This window comes from Acomys minous (genome assembly GCF_964271855.1).
Source record: "Acomys minous genome assembly, chromosome: 19".
Classification (NCBI taxonomy): Eukaryota; Metazoa; Chordata; class Mammalia; order Rodentia; family Muridae; genus Acomys; species Acomys minous.
In genome coordinates, this window is record NC_140499.1 from 7402372 (window position 1) to 7422734 (window position 20363).

General features: G+C 44.9%; 2 protein-coding genes across 2 annotated transcripts; one reads left to right on the forward strand and one right to left on the reverse strand.

The window, feature by feature from the left end:
• Nucleotides 1-3488: 3488 nt before the first annotated feature.
• Nucleotides 3489-3734, reverse strand: LOC311590223 (large ribosomal subunit protein eL36-like; the record flags this gene model as incomplete). The annotated part of the gene is made up of 1 exon (XM_084769097.1): nt 3489-3734. The coding sequence occupies one exon, from the start codon at nt 3732-3734 to the stop codon at nt 3489-3491; it is 246 nt and encodes an 81-aa protein (XP_084625223.1).
• A 13071-nt stretch (nt 3735-16805) lies between these two features.
• Nucleotides 16806-20150, forward strand: GHSR (growth hormone secretagogue receptor). The gene is given in 3 exon segments (XM_084768826.1): nt 16806-17655; nt 19698-19999; nt 20003-20150. Coding segments are annotated over 3 exon segments (1233 nt in total). The 5' UTR covers nt 16806-16865; the 3' UTR covers nt 20144-20150.
• The last annotated feature ends 213 nt before the right edge of the window (nt 20151-20363 follow it).

Consider the following 20363-nt stretch of genomic DNA (forward strand, 5'->3'; position numbering starts at 1 on the left):
GAGTCAGAGAAAGCTTCTTTGTGGAGATGGGCACCAAGGCAGGGGTGGGGACAACGGAGGAGAGTGCCTGAGCAATGGGGCCAGGTGATTGGTTGTCCCAGACAGAGGAAATGGCTTTGGCCCAGTGCCAAGAACCTGTCAAGGATTTAAATGACCATCATGCTATGCCATAAGGCCACAAATACAACTGAGACCAGGCGGGTGGCTTCATCTCTTACAGGGCACCGTAAGATTTAAGGTCCTTTCTCTCTTACGAGGCTGATATAGAGCCACCGAGTGTGCTTGGGTTAAGGGGGAGGCCTGACAGGATCAAACTCTTTCTTCCTGCGATGTGTAGAACAAACTGTCAGAGCTGAGCGTGAACACAGGGCCCTGGATGGGGAATGGTGCTGGCTGTGGGCGGAAGAGAGGATGAGGTAGGCAACGCCGAGTGTGAGTCGGGGCCCCAGTCAGCACCTGCTGGTGATGCGCCAGATGTGGCTATGATAACAGAGAAGAGGCGTCAGGCACAAAGAGGAGCTCTTCATCCTCAGCTCGCTCAGCTGGATGGATATTGCTGTCACAGGGAAGACATCACAGTTCGGCCTGGGAGCACGCGGTTTTATGATTTGTGCAGGCCACGAGTTTAGTTTCGGATACGTTGGTGTTTGGGTACCTTTGGGATACACATACGATGGTGTTGAATAGTTTTGATATTATTAGTACTTGGACGAGCTCTAACATACTGCGGGGGCGTTTGTAACGATGGCTTGAGCAAGAGTTTGGTGAGGTTGGGACAGAAGTGAGGTTCGCGGAGTCGGGTTTCAGTAGATTTTGTGGGAAGGGGTGGAATGGATGGGGATTGAAGGGAAAGCCATCTGCTTATTTTTACACTTGAAAGTTCTTTAAATATTTTAAAACATACAGGAAGGATTCCATTGAAAGACAGTGTATCTGCTAGGTGTGTGATGGCAGGCATAATTTAAAAATGAGGGAGGGGTGGGCTATAACAGCTCAGCAGACAAGTGTTTGCCTGTGACCTAAATTTGGTCACAACCTGAGTTCAGTCCCCGAACCCAGGTAAAGGTGGAAGAAAAAGCCCAATTCCACGGAGCTGTCACCTAACCTCCACACACAAGCTATGGCACGTACATACTATAGATGCAAAGTGGTCACCTGCCCCACCAGTTCACCTTCCCAGCCATGAGACATTGTATTCCCTCATAAACTGTAAGCCAAGTAAACCTTTTCAGGTTGATTTTGTCTAGTGTTTTGCCATGGAAAAGAGAAAGATCTTTTAAACATTAAAAAAAAACTTTTTTAAATAAAAGATTTATTTATTTACTATGTATACAATGTTCTTGTATTCTGCCAGAAGAGGGCACTGGATCTCATTATAGATGGGTGTGAGCCACCATGTGGGTGCTGCGGATTGAACTCAGGTCCTCTGGAAGAGCAGACAGTACTCTTAACCTCTGAGCCATTTCTCCAGCCCCTAAAAAGACTTTTTTAAAAAAGTCTTTAATTTAATGTTATTTATTATTAGTGTGTGTGCTATGATGCATGCATGTAAGCACACGCATGTTGTGTGTGTGTGTTTGTGTGTGTGTTAGCAGAAAGTGGGGATCCAGTGGAGAAGCATCACCCTAAAGCCTACTTCTAATCAACCTTCAAAACTAAAGAACTGTATGATCTCTGAAGTGCCAACATATGAACAAGACGTTTCAAAAGAGAGAGGCGAGAAAGTAGAGAGAAGGGCAAATAGCAAAGGCACAATTCAATAAAACTTCCTGGTATGGAAGGACACCAACTGAAAGTCAAAAGAGCATCAAACCACTCAAATGGGAAAAGAACAGGCCAAGGCTCATCTGGAGATGCAGGGACCATCAGAAACACAGCGAACATCCCTGACCTTGGTGATTTTCCTCTGCTCCTCGCCTTACCTGTGTCCACTTCTCTAGCCTCCAGTGTAAATAATTCTAATTAATCTCTTGGATAGAACCTTCCTGTCTGTGTCCATCTTATGCTTTGTTGTCCATTCTGGGCAAAACTACAACCCATTGCATGTTCCTTCGATCCCATTTCCACATCTGTGCAGCCGAACATAAAAACAAAGAAGGAGTCCTACTTATTGATGCTATTTTTAATCCGTGGTCCTTAACTTCAGGTGGGCATTTCCTTCTACCCAGTAATTAGTATCGCTTGTTGGCTACCCTCTATTTCACAGTGTTTTTTATCCCCCAGCAGCCCCCCAGCACAGCCTCAGCTTTTCTCAGCAGAAAACAGAAGCCACCAGAGAGAATTCCCACAGTCCTAATGCCCTGTTTCTACACGCCCCTGTACCTGCGCCACAGAGTCGGTCTCCTATGCCTCAGGATGCACCAGCTCTTTGACAATACTACTGCAACCATCACCATTGGTCCCACTATCAACACCACGCCCTTCTCTGGTCACTATCCCACTGTTGTCTGTGCCCAGTCTTCAAATTGCCTGGCCCTATGCCCATGTGAAATGAGGTTAACTTCCCACAGGCCACCACGATCATCAGTTAACAATCCGCATGTAGCTCTGAAGGTCACCATGCACGTACTGACCTGTAGAAGAATCTGGTCTGACATCTTGTGGGCTGTCTGCTGCCGAGCAATCACACATCATCCAATTGGCTCTTGGCATACCATTTCCTGGGAGACCAGGCAGGACTCTATCCTTTCTGCCACACTCTCCTGGGGTTGGTTCTAATCCTCTGCCTGCTCACTGCCTTTATCTGCATTTTGCGTGTGAGTAGGGTTCAAATCTCAAGGCCTTTGGGCCACTTTTCTTTCCTAACCATACTCACTTGTTAAGTCATCTAAATAGGCATCTTGACATTCACACCTGACCACTCCCTGGTTGAATCTCTAGCTTTGATCTCTGTACCACTATAGACAGCTGCCTTCCCGAGTTCTCTTACCAAGTCTCTAATTTAATGCCTCTGAAATTAGGCTCTTCTACACTTTCCATATTAATGGCAAGTTCATCCTTTGTTGCAAAGGACAAACGACTCACACAATGGGGCAAACACAGCACATCCGTTCTATCCTTCAGATGTACAGACTTTAGTGAATCTCCTCATCACTTCCGTGACACTATCTGAAGTAAGCCATGAAGGCCTCTTAATCACCACAATATCTTGGCTAGGCTTAAAATTGCTTCTTTGAGAGGCCGCGCCCTTCTATACGCTTTCAACCTCTCTAAACCACCACCACAAGAATGCTACAATAGAAGTCAGACTGTGCAACGTTTCTGTCTCTAATCTTCCAGTAACTTTCCCTATCAGTAACAGAGAAACAAAATCATAGCTGGGACCATGGAAACCTATTTGTTCCCATCACCCCTCCTGTCTTAGCTCCTTACCACTTTCTCATTTGATCACCCCACTGAGGCCACACTGGATTTCTTACAGCTTCCTCCCTCACCCCCCCACCCCCACCTCCCCACCCCCGCACAAACATTTATTGAGGGAAGGGGCATCAGTCCTTCTTGGCTGCTGCCTTCCTCATGGCTGCCAGCACGTTGCTAAGCTCCTCTCTCTTCCTCTTGGCCGGGATGTGCGTGCCCACCCTCTTCTTGATGAACTTGAGCCCCTGCTTGTCCCTGGACACCTTGAACAGCTCCATGTCCCACACAAACTTGATGTCCTGTCTCGGCTTGCTGACTTTCTTCGTTACCTTGTGTCCTTTGTTGAGGCCCATGGCCATGGGGTAGTGCAGGGCCATGGCTGCTGCTCTCTGATGGTGGCCGCGACAGGAAGCTGGTGTTAAGCTTTACAAGGTGAGGTCATTGCCATAGAGTCCAGTTTACAGATGCCTTTCCTTTTGCATGTCATGTTAACTCTAAGGCCAACAGGGTGTGTTGGCTCTGTTTCTTAACAATTAAACTTTATTATACAACCCAACTAGCTTACACAAGAAGGAAAAAAGGTTAAAGGGACAAAAGAGTGAACCTTCCGGTATCCGTTCCACGGGACGGGTCCTTAGGTGTCTCTCTGGCCTGCGTGCTGGTCCAGCCTGTTCGCTGCTCCACACTCGCTCAAGCCTGGTCTGAACCTGTTGTTCTCTCCTCCCCACCTGCCTGAGTCACGTGGGAAGGGCGGTCTCCTTCTCCTGTTGAGGGTCAATTAGAAAAACAATAGCCCAAGTGGGGTTCCCAGGTCTGCTTCCAGAATTCCAGACCCAGGATGGCTCCACTCAGTCTGTCACAAGGTATTCATGGGGTGCCCCACGGGTAAAGCCTGCCAAGACTGCTTCCACCTGTGACAAAGCTTAATCTTTGCCCACAGAGTGGGAGTTCAGAAAGCCAGATCTAAGATGGAGAATATTAAATGTAACATTTAATAGTGATTCTCAAGGAGAAGCTAGAATCAAGAACTGACTGGAACCCAGGGTCTTTCTCCAGAGTTGATGGTGACCTCACACACCTCCCACACCCAGCCTTGGACTGGACAAGAAGATGATGCCCTTCCTTATGGAGCCAAATGTGGGTCTAGCTTAGCAGCCCGGGGAAACTGAAGGGGATGTGTGTGTAACAGGACCTGGTGTCAGCTCACAGGGATCTGCCAGCCAATCTGATCTGCTTCTAGGTAGCTTAGCAACCTCTGACATCATCACCTGCCCGCCGCTAGCTGTGTGCCAGGGGCTCAGGATAAAAAGGACAGACCCACTCTACCTCTCTTACTTCTCTTTCTCTGAGAGCCCCTTTTCCCTTTTCTCTCTCTCTGTCTCTCCCACTGTCTCTTCCCCCCCCCCCCCATGGCCCACTCAGGCCCTAACTTCTCTCCAAAAAATAAATCTCTCCATATCAGTCCTACTGTGTGTCTCACTATTTAGTCTTAAGCCCTCATGTCAGCAGAGATGGCCTGTATAGAGCTGTGATAACGGCGTGTACCACCGACCTCCAGAACTTTTTGAGCAAAAGTGACTGCTAATTCACTTGAACACCAGCAATTTTGGACGCATTTCTCCTGTCCAAGCCTATGCAAGGCCCAGAGGAGGAGGCTGTCTGAAAGCAGCTGGCTAAGCCTCCCTTCCCCCCTCAGAGCCTCTCATTTTTTTCTGCCTGGCATGCAAGCAGCCTCCCTCACCACGAGTATTCACATATTCTTCAAGGCTTTCCTGAAAAGCAATCTTTTCTGGCTATTTTTTTAAAAGTTTTTAATTTATCTTCATATTTTCCACTGATGGAACGATTCCTTTGAAAGTCTGTGGAGGAAAGGCTGAGCATGGTGGCAAACACAGTGGAGGCAAGAGATTGCAGGTCTGAAGCCGGCACTTGGTTCTCTCCGCCCCCCCCCCCCCCAGACAGGGTTTCTCTGTGTAGCCTTGGTTGTCCTGAACTCACTTTGTAGACCAGGCTGGCCTCGAACTCACGAACTCACAGCGATCCACCAGCCTCTGCCTCCCAAGTGCTAGGATTAAAGGCATGCACCACCATCTGGCCAGCACTTGGTTCTATGTCCATCCTAGGAATATGGGGAATGGGATTCTCTAGGGAAAATGATGTTTAAACTAAAACTCTGTAACTGTTGTAGACTTTGCCCACCACCTCATTCACTAATAACAATTAATTAATAGCATGAGTGTGAGAGTCCCAGTGGTTGGTGAGGGTTTGCCCATGAGACTGAGCTCTTTACAAAGGGCCTGAATAGCTCCCTTGCCCTCCTCCTGTGGGGACAGCAGGAACACAGGCCTCTCAATGAGGCAGAATTCTGAGAGTAACTTGAGAAAGACACAAAAGGGAATCACTGGGAAGACTAGTGAGTTACCGAGGAAACATCATCCTCGGTACATCAAAGAAAGCAAAAGGTATTTCAAGAACAGAAAATGTGACCACTTTAGAACGAACATGTGGCCTGGATATGCTGAGGCTACAGTGGTGTAAAATGTTGAGGGTGACCCTGACCTCAGAGTTGGAGTTGACAGTGTGGCTGCACTGGCACATGGAGGAAGAGGATGTGTGCACCTGTTCGTGTGTGTACACACATCCATACGGTGTTGCATGGATCAAGTACGCAAAAGAAGTAAAAACTTTTATTTATTTTTATTAGTTTTCTTTCAATAGAAAATAATGAATGAGTCAGCCTCCTTATTTAATAAGCTAGTGTACCTATGTGAAAACCTACTCACGGAATTTAAATATCTATCTTTAGTTTTTGTTTATGTGTCTGGGTGTGAGTGTGCACATAGGTGGGAGTTCCCACAGAGGCCAGAAGAGGGCGTCAGATGACCTGGAGTCGGACTCACAGGTGGTTGGTTGTGACCCACCTAACCCACCTAACTTGGGTGCTGGTAACCAAACTCTGGTTCTCTATGAGAGCAGCAAGGATTCTTAACTGCTGAACCATCTCCCTGGCCATACATGTAGGTTTGGATGGATAACTATTAATAGTGAATCATGGTTATTAGTCAAAGTGTTACCACAATGGTTACTTTTCATGGTCAGTTTACAGGCTTTAGAATCACCCAAGGGACACAGTTCTGGGCATGTCTGTGAGGATCTTTCCAGAGAGGTTTATCTGAGGATGGAAGACCTATGGATGCGTGACAGCTTCTAGGATTCCACATGGAATAAAATAAGAGGGAAAGGAAAAAGCCAGCTAAACCGGTACTCATTTCTCTCCGTTTCCTTGGTGACGCCAGTCACTCTTGGCCCCCTTTCTGCCTTGCTTATTGAAGCAGAATCTCACTCAGCTCACCTGGGCAGCTTGCTTTAGGGATCCTGGCCCCGCCTTCTGAGGCTGGAATTACAGGTTGACCACCACTCACCCTGAACTTGCTTTGGTGCGGGGAATCCAGACTCTAGCCCCCATGCTTGCCCAGTGCTAAAACCGTGGAGCCATCTCCCAGGCTTTAATATGCTCAGATTTTAAGACATATGTTACTCCTCTGATTAGAGAATCATAAATATTTTTAAATGAATTTCTAAATAGTGTAATTAATTATCTAAAATATTTTCTGGTGCTAATATATCTCATTTGCTAAGTAAGAACACTATTTCATGTACTGGAATTAAAAGTTTCTATACATATAATCTTGTATCCATGTAATTGATATTAAATTTGGATTCTTACAGTTTGCTGGGTCTGGAAAAATATGTGGTTTTTTTTTTACTCTAAAATATGTGCATGAGATTATTTAAATGAGGCTATAAGATATGGTAGAGAGAGTACAAGAGGCAAAGCCAAATGTGTTAGTACATTATGTCCAAAGGTTGAATCAAACGTTAAGGCAAATGATGTGTTCTATGTGAGACACAACACTTAAGTTTCCTGAGTTTTCTTCTGTGTCCTATGTCTAAACATGTAATTTAAATAAAATATAAATGTAATCAAATTAGTAAACATTTATTTTTGGTGCGTACTAGATCTCATGGGGCATGTAAATTTCACAGATAATCTTTGCTTTCAAATCATTTGTAATCTGGCTTTGAGAAATGTAGCAAAAAAACTCCACTTGTTTTTTCCAACATTAGAATCCCGTGCCCCTTTAGGCACATACCCCGCCGTAGCATAGGGACTCCAAGTTCCTGGGATATGGCTGTTGTGGATGGCCCCTCACCCAGGTGGGTGCAAGTGATAGAGCACAGTATGATTTCACCAAAGTCTATCCTGGTGAGATAGATGAGTTTACTGGCCTTGTGTACCGAGCAGGGATGAGGTCATGCATACATGAGTGGGTGACCCACCAAGCGGTTTCATCATTGCCAAATCTCACCCCGTGTGGATGGCAACCCCGCTGACGCAGTGTCATAGAGCGCCTCCTTTAATCAACCTCTTCTCCCATATGCCAGTGTTTACCAAGCTCACGTGCAGCTGGGAAGAGACTAGTAGCTGGAATGCCAAGCGAGGGTCTCTTGACCTTCACTGGGAGGGTGAGAGCTTCACCACCATCATCATTGCCAGAGGCCTGGCTAACACTGCTTTGCTGTTCTCTAGTTGCCATGGCCACACACAAGAATGTCTGAGGTGACATCTTGTTATGTTCACTGGAAAAGAGGTCATGCAAAAGCTTCCTAGTCCCCTCTTAGATATGTGGTTGGCTAATGTAATGTAGGGGAGAGATTTGAGTTGGGTTTTTAAGAACACCGTCTATCCCTTCCTCTTCTGCTCCTTCTTGCCCAGAATTTATTTGGATGACTAGACCTCCGAGTATCAACCTTGAGCCACTAAGCAAGCTTGACATTGGAAGCCACTGTCGAGAGCTGGCAGAACAGGAACAAAGGCACCCAGACTTCCTACTATCACCAGGGACAGTCTATGTTCTGCTTGATAAACTTCCGTCTTCTTTCTGCCTCTTTTTAGAATTCATATCCCTAATTAATATGGAATATGATAAATGGGAAGATTAAAAAAACAAATTAAAGAGAATTAGTATTTGGGGGACTGAAGAGATGGCTCAGCAGTTAAGGGGGCTGGCTGCTCTTAAGGAAGACCAAAGTTTGGTTCCTACCTCCCACATTTGGATGGCTCACAACTGTCTGCAACTCCTGCTACAGGAGCTCCTCTTTTAGCTTCTGAAGGCACTTGTGCATGTACACACACACACACACACACACTTAAATAAAAATAAAAATTAAAAAATAAACATAGCAATTGTGCATGTGTGAAAATACATATGGAGAGCAGAGGCCAAAGGGTAGGTATTATTTCTTGGGTTCCATTCACTTGAATTTTTCATTTTGAAAAAAAAATCTCTCATTGACCTGGGGATTACCTATTCGGCTGGACTGGCTGGCCAGTGAGCCCCAGGAATTTGCCTGTCTCTGCATTCCCAGTGCTGGCATTACAAATGTGTGCAACTACGCATGTCTTTTAAAAAGTGGGTTCTAGGCAAGACTGACTGAGCTATTTCTCCAGTCTGCTATTAGCGTTTAGTGGAAGAAATGTTGCCCGAGAACAAACAGTTCACTGAATGTACAAATGAAACCTACAAAGAACCCACGGGTTGAGCTTGGGCTCCGAAAACACATAGAGAAATGTGATATATGACAAAAACACACATCTAATCAACATAGAAAAATGAATGTTTAAATAAGTGATGCTGAAAGAACTGCATAGTCAGTGGGGGGAAAATAAAATTGGATCCATATGACACTTCATATATTAAGGTAAACTGAAAATAAATTGAGGAATGTCAGTGTCAAAAAATAAAACATCAAAACAATAGAATAAACTGGTGGGTTCTTTTTTTATAAATTGACAAAGAAAATAGCTTTCCCAATGTGAATAAAATCCAGGGGCAACAACAAATATGATGAAATAGATATGTCAATAAAAAGTGGGAAAGAATATAAGCAGAACTGAAATAATGAAACAAATAAAAATTTGAGGAAATGTTTTTAACATCCACATTTCCAAGAAGCTCTTCAACACAGCAAACCAAGAAGAACAATGTTCCCCTGGGAAAACAGGCTCGAGTCATTGCCCAGTAGCTCACAGGATAATCGGTATATTTTTCTTAAGTATATGAAATTATGTCCGGTCTCACTAAAAATGAAAGAACACACATTTAAAACACACTGGGAAACCATATCTCCTCTAATGAACCATCAAAAGTTCTAGAGTTGACAATCCTGTGTTCATATCCATCACTAGCAAAGATATAATCTGATACAAATCCAAGGGGAGAAATGCAGAAATGTACACTACAATTGTAGCTAGTTTGCTTTCATCCTGTGATTCAAAGGTCTCACTCCTCAGAGTATAATGTGGCATTCTACCTGTTGCTTTATGCTGAAGTTGCCTCAGTGTTCTTGAAGCTCAGGCACCTCATGTTTTACCTGGCCTTATTTGTACAATTTGAAAGATCACATGCTACCATTTGTCACTGTTGTTAAATTAAACTCTTAATGTCATTTTACTATATCTGTATATGTATAAGCTATCTTATGCAGCAGTAAAAGATTATCAAAAGACACAACATACACCCACACTTGTATATGTGTACTTGGACACTCATGGATACTCATATAATAATAACTGAAATGAAATTTTTAAAAAGAAAACACATCAATAGTAGCCAATAGTAAATAATATATTATTATAGAAAAAGCCCTTTAACTTTCTGTAAATGAAAGTCAACAAACCTGTTTAAAAACAATATAAACATAAGAGATTCTAAGATACAATATTAAGATTAAAAGGACAGCATAAAGGCTACAATATATTGTATATACTCACCCCTCATCCACAAATTTTTTTCAAGACCTCCCATAGCTTAAACTTGTAGATTCTCAAGTACCTTACATATATGGGCACAGAATCTGCTCATAATGTATGTGTACCCTTTCATGCATAGAACATTTTTTCTAGATTACTGACAACATTGAATACAATATAAAATACTATATAAATATTTACTATACTGTATTGTGTTGGGAACATTAAAAAACCTTACACACAGAATGTGATTTTATTTTAAAGAATGGACTGAATCTTCTTATATAAAACTGTAGTGAGAATTTTTATTTAAAAATTCAGTTATGTGACTATGTTTTTGTTTTAATCCCAGGTGTGGGGTATGGAGATACTTCAAATTGTCACAACAGCTGATTATAATTTGACTTGTGCTCTAACAGGAACATGATTTTGCCAGTTTACGTTTGGAATTCTGGGGACTCTTGAGAAGGTATAAATGCACGAGCCCTGAGAGAGCCTGCAGAGGCTGCTGCTGCTGTTCCTGTTGCTGCTGGTTCCTGCTGCTTCTTTTGCTGTGGCTGGGTTGCTGGTTGCTGTTATTTTGACTATGCTGATTGAACTACACCCCTTTCCCCTCTAACTTCCTTACTCCCTTACCTAGTGTTGAAGGGTTGGAGGGATTGGAGAGGAGAAGGATGGTAGCTATAGGAACCAAAATAAAGTAGCCAAAAGGCCCAGCTACAGAAATCTACAGAGATGGAGGCCTGAATGCACTATTTTTTATGTGGCTATACATACACACATACTCAAATATATACCCAAAAGGTGCTCCACCATATCACAAGGACACTTGCTCAGTTCTGTTTATAGCAGCTTTATTCATAATAGCCAGAATATGGAAAACACCTAGATGACCAAAGAATGGATAAAAAGAATGTGGTGCATTTGCACCATGGAGTATTACTCAGTTATTAAAAACAATGACATCATAAAATCTGCAGGCAAATTGATGGAATAATATCATCCTGAGTGAGGTAACCCAGACCTAGAAAGACACACATGGTATATGCTCACTTATACGTGGATACTAGCCATAAAGTACAGGATAACCATGCTACGACCCACAGGCCCAAAGAAGCTAAGTAACAAGGAGGGTCCAGGGAGGGGGGCACTTGAATGTCATTGCAAAGGGGAAATAGGATATACATCAGGCATGGATGAATGGAGGGAACTTGGTGAAGGAGGAGTAAAGAGAGGAGAAGGAGGGATCAAGTGGGAGGAAGACAGAGGGAGAGAGTACTGGGAGAGAGAATTGTGGGGGTGATCATCTCTGGGATGACCTAGAAACCTAGGACAATAGAAATTCCCAGGAATCCTTGAGAGTGACCCTAGCTAAGACTCCTAGCAATGGAGGATATGGAACCTGAATCTGGCATCCCCTATAACCAGGCAAGACTTCCAGTGGAGGGATTGGACACCAACCCAGCCACAAAACTGTCAATCTATGATTTGTCCTGCCTACAAGATGTGCTGGGGTGAGGGGAACAGAAATTGTGGGAGGGACCAACTGGTCCAGCTTGAGACTCATGCCATGAGAGGGAGCCCAAGCCTGACACTGCCAGGACAGAACCAAGACACAGAGGCTGGATATTCCAGAGACCTAAGAGAGAACCACACATCACTGGCTTTAAAAAAGTCAATGAAATGATTCCTAATACTCTTAGGTTGGTGCCTAGCCCAATTGTCATCAGAGAGTCTTCATCCAGCAATTGATAGAAACAGATACAAAGACTCACAGGAAAATATTAGGTGCAGCTTGGGAATCCTGCCAAAGAGGGGGAGAAAGGATTTTAGGAGCCAAAGGGGTCAAGGACACACCCACGCACAAAACAAAGCAAAACAAAATAAACAACAACAACAATAAGCCCTCATAGGGGTTCACAGAGACTGAACCATAACCAGGGAGCCTATGTGGGAATGACGCAGGCCCTCTGCACATAGGTACAGTTGTATAGCTTGATCTCCTTGTGGGTCTCCCAAGAGTAGGAGTGGAGCCTGTCTCTGATGCTTTCTTCCCTATTTTTATTATATTTATTTTTTTACATATACATTTGTATTATTACACATAAATAAAATAAACTACACACAGAAAGAAGAACCACAAATCAATCAGGAATTATATAAATGTTACATTCATAGTGTTTTGGCTAGTTGTACTTGGCAACCTTGAAGAAAATGTCTCTCCTATCTTGCTGAGTCTAAAATTCTGAATGTAAATCAATATTATCTATCTCATCTCTATCAACTTAAAACATCTATCTAGACCTATAAGCATCTCAACCCCTAAACAACTAAGCTTAATTGTATGACTAAACTATCTGGTCTTCAACTCCACCAGAGACTTGAGAAGGAATAAAACTTAATTATCTGAGTAAACTGGAAGTGCAGGTGAGCAGCTTCCAAAACGAAAAAATGACAGAGACAGTTTACTGCCTGAACAGTCATCTTCTGACTCTTCTGTCTGCTTTTGGGACCCTTTTCCTCCTTTTGGGTCTCCTCATCCTGGTCCAGTCTGGGATGAAGGGAAGAACCCAGCCTGGCAATCTGATCTGTGTGTTTGGTTGATATCCATGGGAGGCCTGCCGTCTTTTGAAAGGAAAGGGAGAAGGAGTGGACGAGGAGGGCGCAAAAGGAAGATGGCGGTGGGGGAATGGGGGGGACTGAGTGGAGAAGGATGGGAAACTACAGTCGGCATGTGAAAAAAAAAACACAACAAAATGTGAATGGGTTTTAACAAAGCAAATTTAAAAATTATGTTTATGTTGTTAGATACCAAGCTGTTGAATGATGTAAAATGCAACATCAAAGAAGTATATAATTGCAAATTGAGTTGGGAGTGTCTACACAAACACGGCTTTCAAGTCTCTTATTAGAATATGATTTTAGATAGAGAAAAGCTATAAGATACAAGTAAATACAAGCTATAAATGCGAGTAAAATTAATCTACCATTTTAAAGATTAGTCTTGTGTTTGTGTATGCATGTGTTGTGTGTTTGTGTGGTATATTCACATGGGTGTGCAAGTTTGTACACCTGCCCCCACAGGCATATCCAGGCCAGAGAAGAATGTCTGCCTCATTGCCTTGAGACAAGGCCTCTCACTGAATTACAAGCTTGCCTTATATGCTAGATTTGCTGGTTAGTGACCTCTTAAGATTTGCCTGTATCCACCCCACTCCAGAGCTGGGGTGGGTCACAGACATGTACAAAAGCACCTAGCTTTTCACTTCAATGCTAAGGGTTTGAACTCACGTCTGCATAATTTCTGAGCAATAATTCTTGTCTCCTGAGCCCCAGATTGAATCATCATAAACATTTTACAGTTCTCTGCCTCATCATTTGTTCTATCTATCCATAAATGTGAACCCACACACATGCATGAGTACACACTCACACAGCACACAATTTTCTTAAACAATTGAGAGTGAGTTACATATGTAACAGTTGAGTGTGTACTTCTAAGTATCAAACAATTGTTTGCCATAGTGTTATCAAGCTCAGAAACTTGATGTTGATCTAATAATTCTACTCATCCTCTATTCACATCTAAGTGTGTCAATTGGCACAAGAATTTTCTTTCAGGTAGCTCTGATTCTGTGGCAAAGGAGGAGCAGCATTTAGTCAATTTGCCTCTTTGGAACTTGAGTGCTTTGTAATTCACAACGATGGCCAAGAATGACTTCCTCTTCCTGTGCATGTTTGTTTTGTGTCTACCACTTATGAAATGCTGGCCTTTAGTTTTTATTTGTCTTTAAGGAATTGTTAAATCAATTATTTCTTATTTGGAGTTTGATTCCTTGGGATTACATTTAAGATTTTGCATTTCTGGCTAGAATATCAAACACACACATATATTTATATATATATATCTCAGCAGAAAGTGCCAGTCTATAAAGCTTCAGGGACAATACAAATGACTCTCTCTGTCCAAATAGATCCCCCCATCACAAGTACCAGAGAGTTTCTGGGTACTGTTTCCTTCCCATCACTAAATGCACAAGGTGAGCTCTCACCTGCTGCTGCTGCCCAGCACAACAGAGTTCTCAAAATCTGAGCCATGTAAGAAAGACTCTGGATGAGGGCGAAGGAGAACCTATTGGCACAGCTTTCATGCCAAAAGAAAAAGACCCGTGGTTTCTTCCAGTTCGTTAACCATAAGGATCCATGGCCCATAACATCACTTATCTCCCCATTCCAACACAGCACATTGTGGGGTACTCTTTTAGGTCCAATGTGTTTTGTGCCCCTTTTCTGAACAGTTGAGTAAAATTTGCTTTTCTGAAAGAACTCAGCCCCTTCAAGATTCAATTCGGATGCCTGAACCTCTGAGAAGTCTTTTCACACAATTCTCTTTATTATAGGCTCATTGTAAATGCCTCTTAAACACACCTGCCAATATTATGCTAAGATGGCTTGCCTAACTGTGTTTTCATCTCTATATTAAAGGTTTATACAAACAGAAACTGTCTGGGGTATATCTATTTTGTTATTAGAAGGGTTTGATATGCATTTACAAACAGTCTTATGTAGGTTATGAATAATGAAGAACTGGACCAATTTCAATAAAACCCTCTACTGTTTTCTGATAACACAATCCAGATTTATTTATATGTTGTCTGTTTTTTCATTTATTCATTGGGTGTCACTTGGAGGCCATTCACATGCACAGGTGGGCTCCGAGGCTGAAACTCTGGACATCAGGTTTGGAGGCTAGCCATTTTACCTGCTGAGCTATTTTGTTAGCTCTGGATTTGCCAAAGTCATTTGGTCCAAAGTCTGTAATGCATCAGTGCAACTAAACCACAGTGTGGTGCATTCACAGGCAAAGTGTGAGTTAAACTTCTCTCACACAGCCTCTCTTTCATTGTGAATCTCTTAGGTATGCGTGCATACACCCAGCTTCCTGTCTTGTAGACTTGTGCACTAACAATATAGGTAATACAGAAGGCAGTAAGCCATCTAGCAGACATGCGGTATTGTACTCCGGTATGGAAAAAATAACTCTCTCAATTGTAGTTAATGGATCGTTTTATCCAAGGGTAGAGGAACTTGGTGATACTGGGCCTTAGTAGTTGATCTGTATTTTGGTGGGTGGTCTCCCTCCCTCTTCACCAAGGCCACAGGACTGAGCTGTTGGGAAAGGGTTCAGGCTTAAAGAGGCCAATAAGAGCTTTTTAGCTACAGTCCTGAAGGGCCTGGCGCTGGCCGAGGTGCTGAACAGGTTCCTGTTAGCGCGCGGGAAGCATCCAGAGGAGCTTAGAAGCTCTCCGAGGATCTTCTCAGTTTTTCAGGTGTGGATTCCCAGATCCGGACAGGGGATGCGCAGGAAGTTCTCGGAAGATTCTTCTTGCTAGTACTGGGATGCCCTGAGATCCAGTCCCACTCGATGAAACTTCCCCATCTCACCAGTGACCACGAAGCAACACAGCCCTGATTAATTTATCAAATGGCTCGTGTATCTCTGAAGCTTGGCTTCCACCCCCAATGATCTTCACGCTGTCTACGGTTTTACAAAGAAACAACAGCATACTAAAGTTCTGAAGGTTGAAGCTCTTGCCTGGAAAAAAAAATGGCAGCTTCTAAATAGCTGATCTCTACAAATCAAGCTTTTAAAAAGCTTAAGTTTACTGGTCACCCATGACATGCACCAGCCTCACAGACTTTCCCCTGTGCCGGGTAGAGGGGGGTTAGCTTAGTGGTGCTCTCTCTGGCCCCCAGTTTAGACCAAGTAAAGGTAACTCTTAGCTCATCCAGCATATCCCTTAACCCACACCAAACCAGAGGGTTGGGATTTAGGACAGGGCTTTTGCACACTTGTGGAGTGAACCAGTGAACTTGCTCTGTGACCTTAGTAGGGAACATGCTTCTGGCTTTAAAATCCGCCAGAACCCACGGAGTACTCTGAGATTTCGAGAAACTCTTCCCAGGGGCTCAGTGTCTCCTCTGATTTAAATACAAATAGAAGCGTCTGTTTCCACCCCCCCCCCTTCTTTCTCCACCGAGAGGCACACTTGCGTTTTCTCCCCACTAGGTACGTAACTAATTTGACCCCTTTTGGAGGAAGAGCTTGATCCTGCTGCTGAAGGCAGCCTTCTCTACGATATCCACCCTTTGCTACTCTACTCTAACGACCTATTCTTCGCGGCCACCCTAGTGCCCAAGGCTGGAGAAAGGAGACCGCACACGCCCTCTTTGCAGCGCCTGCCTTCTGCAGAGCCCACGCACTCCACTCGGACGCTGTGGGGAGTACGACGACATGCTGCTGGGGCGAGATCTCCAGTGCCAGGCAGTGCTGGTGGCGCTGCTCCGGTGATAACGGTGACAGGGTGACAGGTAAGTGAGTGCGTGCACGGTCTGAGGCTGATTGGGTGACAGGGGCTGTGGGGAAGAGAGTGGGTAGGAAAAGAAAGAGAGATGGGGAGGGAGGGAGAGAGGGGAGAACGTCAAGGGAATAGGGAGAGCCCAGCAAAGGGTCACTTTCTTCTTCACCACTAACGTCCCCACCCCATTCCACCCTCTTCCTAGGCTTCTCACACCTCTCTTTCCTCACCAAGCATCCTTCCTGGCGCCCATTCCTTCTTCCCACTTTCCCGTGACTAAAAGAACCTCCTGGCGGACCCGATTTCCTCGCTGTTGAGACCTCAGACCTGGCAATATGTGGAACGCGACGCCCAGCGAGGAGCCAGAACCTAACGTCACACAGGACCTGGACTGGGACGCTTTCCCCGCTAACGACTCGCTGACCGACGAGCTGCTACCGCTGTTCCCCGCGCCGCTGCTGGCGGGTGTCACCGCTACCTGCGTGGCGCTCTTCGTAGTGGGCATCTCCGGCAACCTACTCACCATGCTCGTGGTGTCCCGCTTCCGCGAGCTGCGCACCACCACCAACCTCTACCTGTCCAGCATGGCCTTCTCCGACCTGCTCATCTTCCTGTGCATGCCGCTGGACCTCGTCCGTCTTTGGCAGTACCGGCCCTGGAACTTTGGCGACCTGCTCTGCAAACTCTTCCAGTTCGTCAGCGAGAGCTGCACCTACGCCACGGTCCTCAGCATCACCGCGCTGAGCGTCGAGCGCTACTTCGCCATCTGCTTCCCGCTGCGGGCCAAGGTGGTGGTCACCAAGGGCCGCGTGAAGCTGGTCATCCTTGTCATCTGGGCCGTAGCCTTCTGCAGCGCGGGGCCCATCTTCGTGCTGGTGGGCGTGGAGCACGAGAACGGTACAGACCCCCGGGACACCAACGAGTGCCGCGCCACCGAATTCGCGGTGCGCTCTGGGCTGCTGACGGTCATGGTGTGGGTGTCTAGCGTCTTCTTCTTCCTACCGGTCTTCTGCCTCACTGTGCTCTACAGTCTCATCGGGAGGAAGCTGTGGCGGAGGCGCGGCGACGCTGCGGTGGGCGCCTCACTCAGGGACCAGAACCATAAGCAGACAGTGAAGATGCTTGGTGAGTCCTGGCACCAGGCAGCCTTCCTCCCCGGCTTGCCCCTCTCCAGGAGCCTCTATTTCTGTTTCTTGCCTCAGTCTCCCCATGTCTCTCCAGTCTCTCTGTCTCTCTCTGCCCCTCTCGCCTAGGTTCTTGGTATCACCACTTTCCCCTTTCTTCCTCTGTCTCTTCCTCTATCTCTTACAAAAAAGGTTTCTCACGTTGTCAAGTCTTTAAAATAAGTATTATCTGGGAAACTTGCTTCAAGATGGAAACACCTCATCACGGTTTTTTGAGGTGTTTCACATAGAATTTGTGATTATCAAAGTAACATTAAGGCAAGCAGGCAGGCATTTCATTTAGAAATTACTCCATAGTAAATTTAACCACAAATTTGGATCCCTCTGTTGAAGATGATTTATGGATGTATTTTTGTTTGTTTTCAATATTGAGATTTGTTTTCTGCCCTGCATCTTTCTCAGATAATCACATCAACTCTGTTTATTCCATGGCTTTGTAAGGGGGTCGGTGTTAGGGTCTCCAGTGCTGGGTTCAGTGCTTGGTTTCATATCTGCCTCCCCAGTAGCATGGGCAGGGTTGTGTAGAGAAGCCATCTTTTCCTCAAATTGTACCTTGGGAAGCTCTGGGTACAAGGTCACAGCTGGGTGTACTGAATGGTTACTGCATGAAGGCAGCTTCCTTAAAGGCATGTGCTTGCTGCAGTGAGCCAATGAGTCCCGTGCTCATATTCAAGAGGAACATCTGCTCTCACTTTTCCAAGGCAGTTCATGCTTATCAACATGTAATACTTCTTAGGATTTGCAGGATGATTTCCAATTTGCAACTATATTTTTTCTCAAACCCTGCGTATCAAAATAGTAAGGATTTCCCCCAGGTATGTCAAATTTTTGTGTCTGAGACCAGTGATGGCTCTGTGTCCTCCATGGGGCTGTGAGCTCACACTCACCAAAGAGAGGACCTCATTGCTGCTGGGGCATGTCAGTTCTTCCTGTGTGCCTTCCTCCTAATCCACTGTAAGTTACTTACTCTCCCATGGACCTCTTGGTGCCACCAGCCATCCATTGTCTTCTTCCATGAACAATCCCAGGGGAACATGGAAATGGCACAAGGACCAGGACATGTAAGATAACTTTCTTCAGGAATTAAAAAAAAATTAGATTAAGCTTTTAAAATTCAGAAATGAGAGAAAAACAATCTTCCATGTGTAAAATGACAACTAGCATGGGTGGTAATTAATGTTGGCTGGCTTAGCTGCCCCTTACACTTCATTTATATCTATTACAGATGACACAGAATTGTCTTCTCAGTGGTTACTAATTTCAATTGCATATTCAGCCTCCTGTAAAACTTACTTTAAAAATCTGGGCACAGTGGTCCACTAAACAGAACAACGATCTGCCCTTAAAAAAATTAAAAATTAATAAAAAAAAGAGAAAGAAAGAGAAAAGAAGAAGGAAGCTAGGAAAAAGAAAAGACAGGCATCTTTCCCCTTCCTCTCACCTAGAGAATTTAAATTAATGAGTCTATATTATAGGCAATGAATCTGCATTTCTTGAGCATGCCCAAGACTTGCTGGGGCTATCGCTCAGAGGTAGAGTACTTACTGGGCATGCTTGGCCCCAGCATGTTGGAATTCTGATCAGCTGCTGTGGCAGAACACACCCACTTGGCCTCGCTTACATTTGTGTTCTGTGTAGTGCATATAATGAAGGATAATATTTATGAATCATTTAGTTGAGTTATTGTGTCAAGTCAGTCACAAAGCCACGGAGTTATTGAGTTGAAGGACTGGGAAATCGGTGACGATAACCCAGCTGTCAATCTAACAATCTCACTGTGTGCTAGCGTGTCAGAGTGACGGAGGCAGAGCAGTCTGTGTGTGTGCAGTGCAGGACATCATGCTTGCCGCGTTGTTAGAGAGCAAGACACGGTGCCTGTCAGTGGACATGCCACTCATGGAGGAAGCAAAGCCGAGACTTAGCAGTGTAAAGCGGTTTGTGGCGTGCCTTGCGTTGACAGTCTGTCTCGTTCTTGTGCTCTAGCTGTCGTTGTGTTTGCCTTCATCCTCTGCTGGCTGCCCTTCCACGTGGGAAGATACCTGTTTTCCAAGTCCTTCGAGCCTGGTTCTCTGGAGATTGCGCAGATCAGCCAGTACTGCAACCTGGTGTCATTCGTGCTCTTCTACCTCAGCGCCGCCATCAACCCCATTCTGTACAACATCATGTCCAAGAAGTACCGCGTGGCGGTGTTCAAACTCCTAGGATTTGAATCCTTCTCCCAGAGAAAACTTTCCACCCTGAAAGATGAAAGTTCTCGGGCCTGGACAAAGTCAAGCGTCAACACATGACCGATCACATCGCAGCACCCAGTCATCATCGCTTACTACTCCACACCAGAAGCCATAGCCAAGCAGAACTTGGGAGGAAGCAGAAAGTCTGTTTGGGTATTGGAGAGAAAAGAATCTAGACGCAGTTGTGGGCGGGGATAACGCCGGAGGGGCGGGGTCTGTGCAGTTTGACCACGCATTCCTCACAGCGCTCGGGGCGGCCACCCCTGCACGTTTGTGTCTATGGTTTTTGCATTTGGAGCTACAGGCAGCTTTGCTGCTCAGGGGAAGGAGGGGGCAGAGTGGGCAATGGGCTTTCCTTCTTGGTGGGGAACACTAAACCCCATTCGCTTTTCTCATCATAATACAAATGAATTGACAT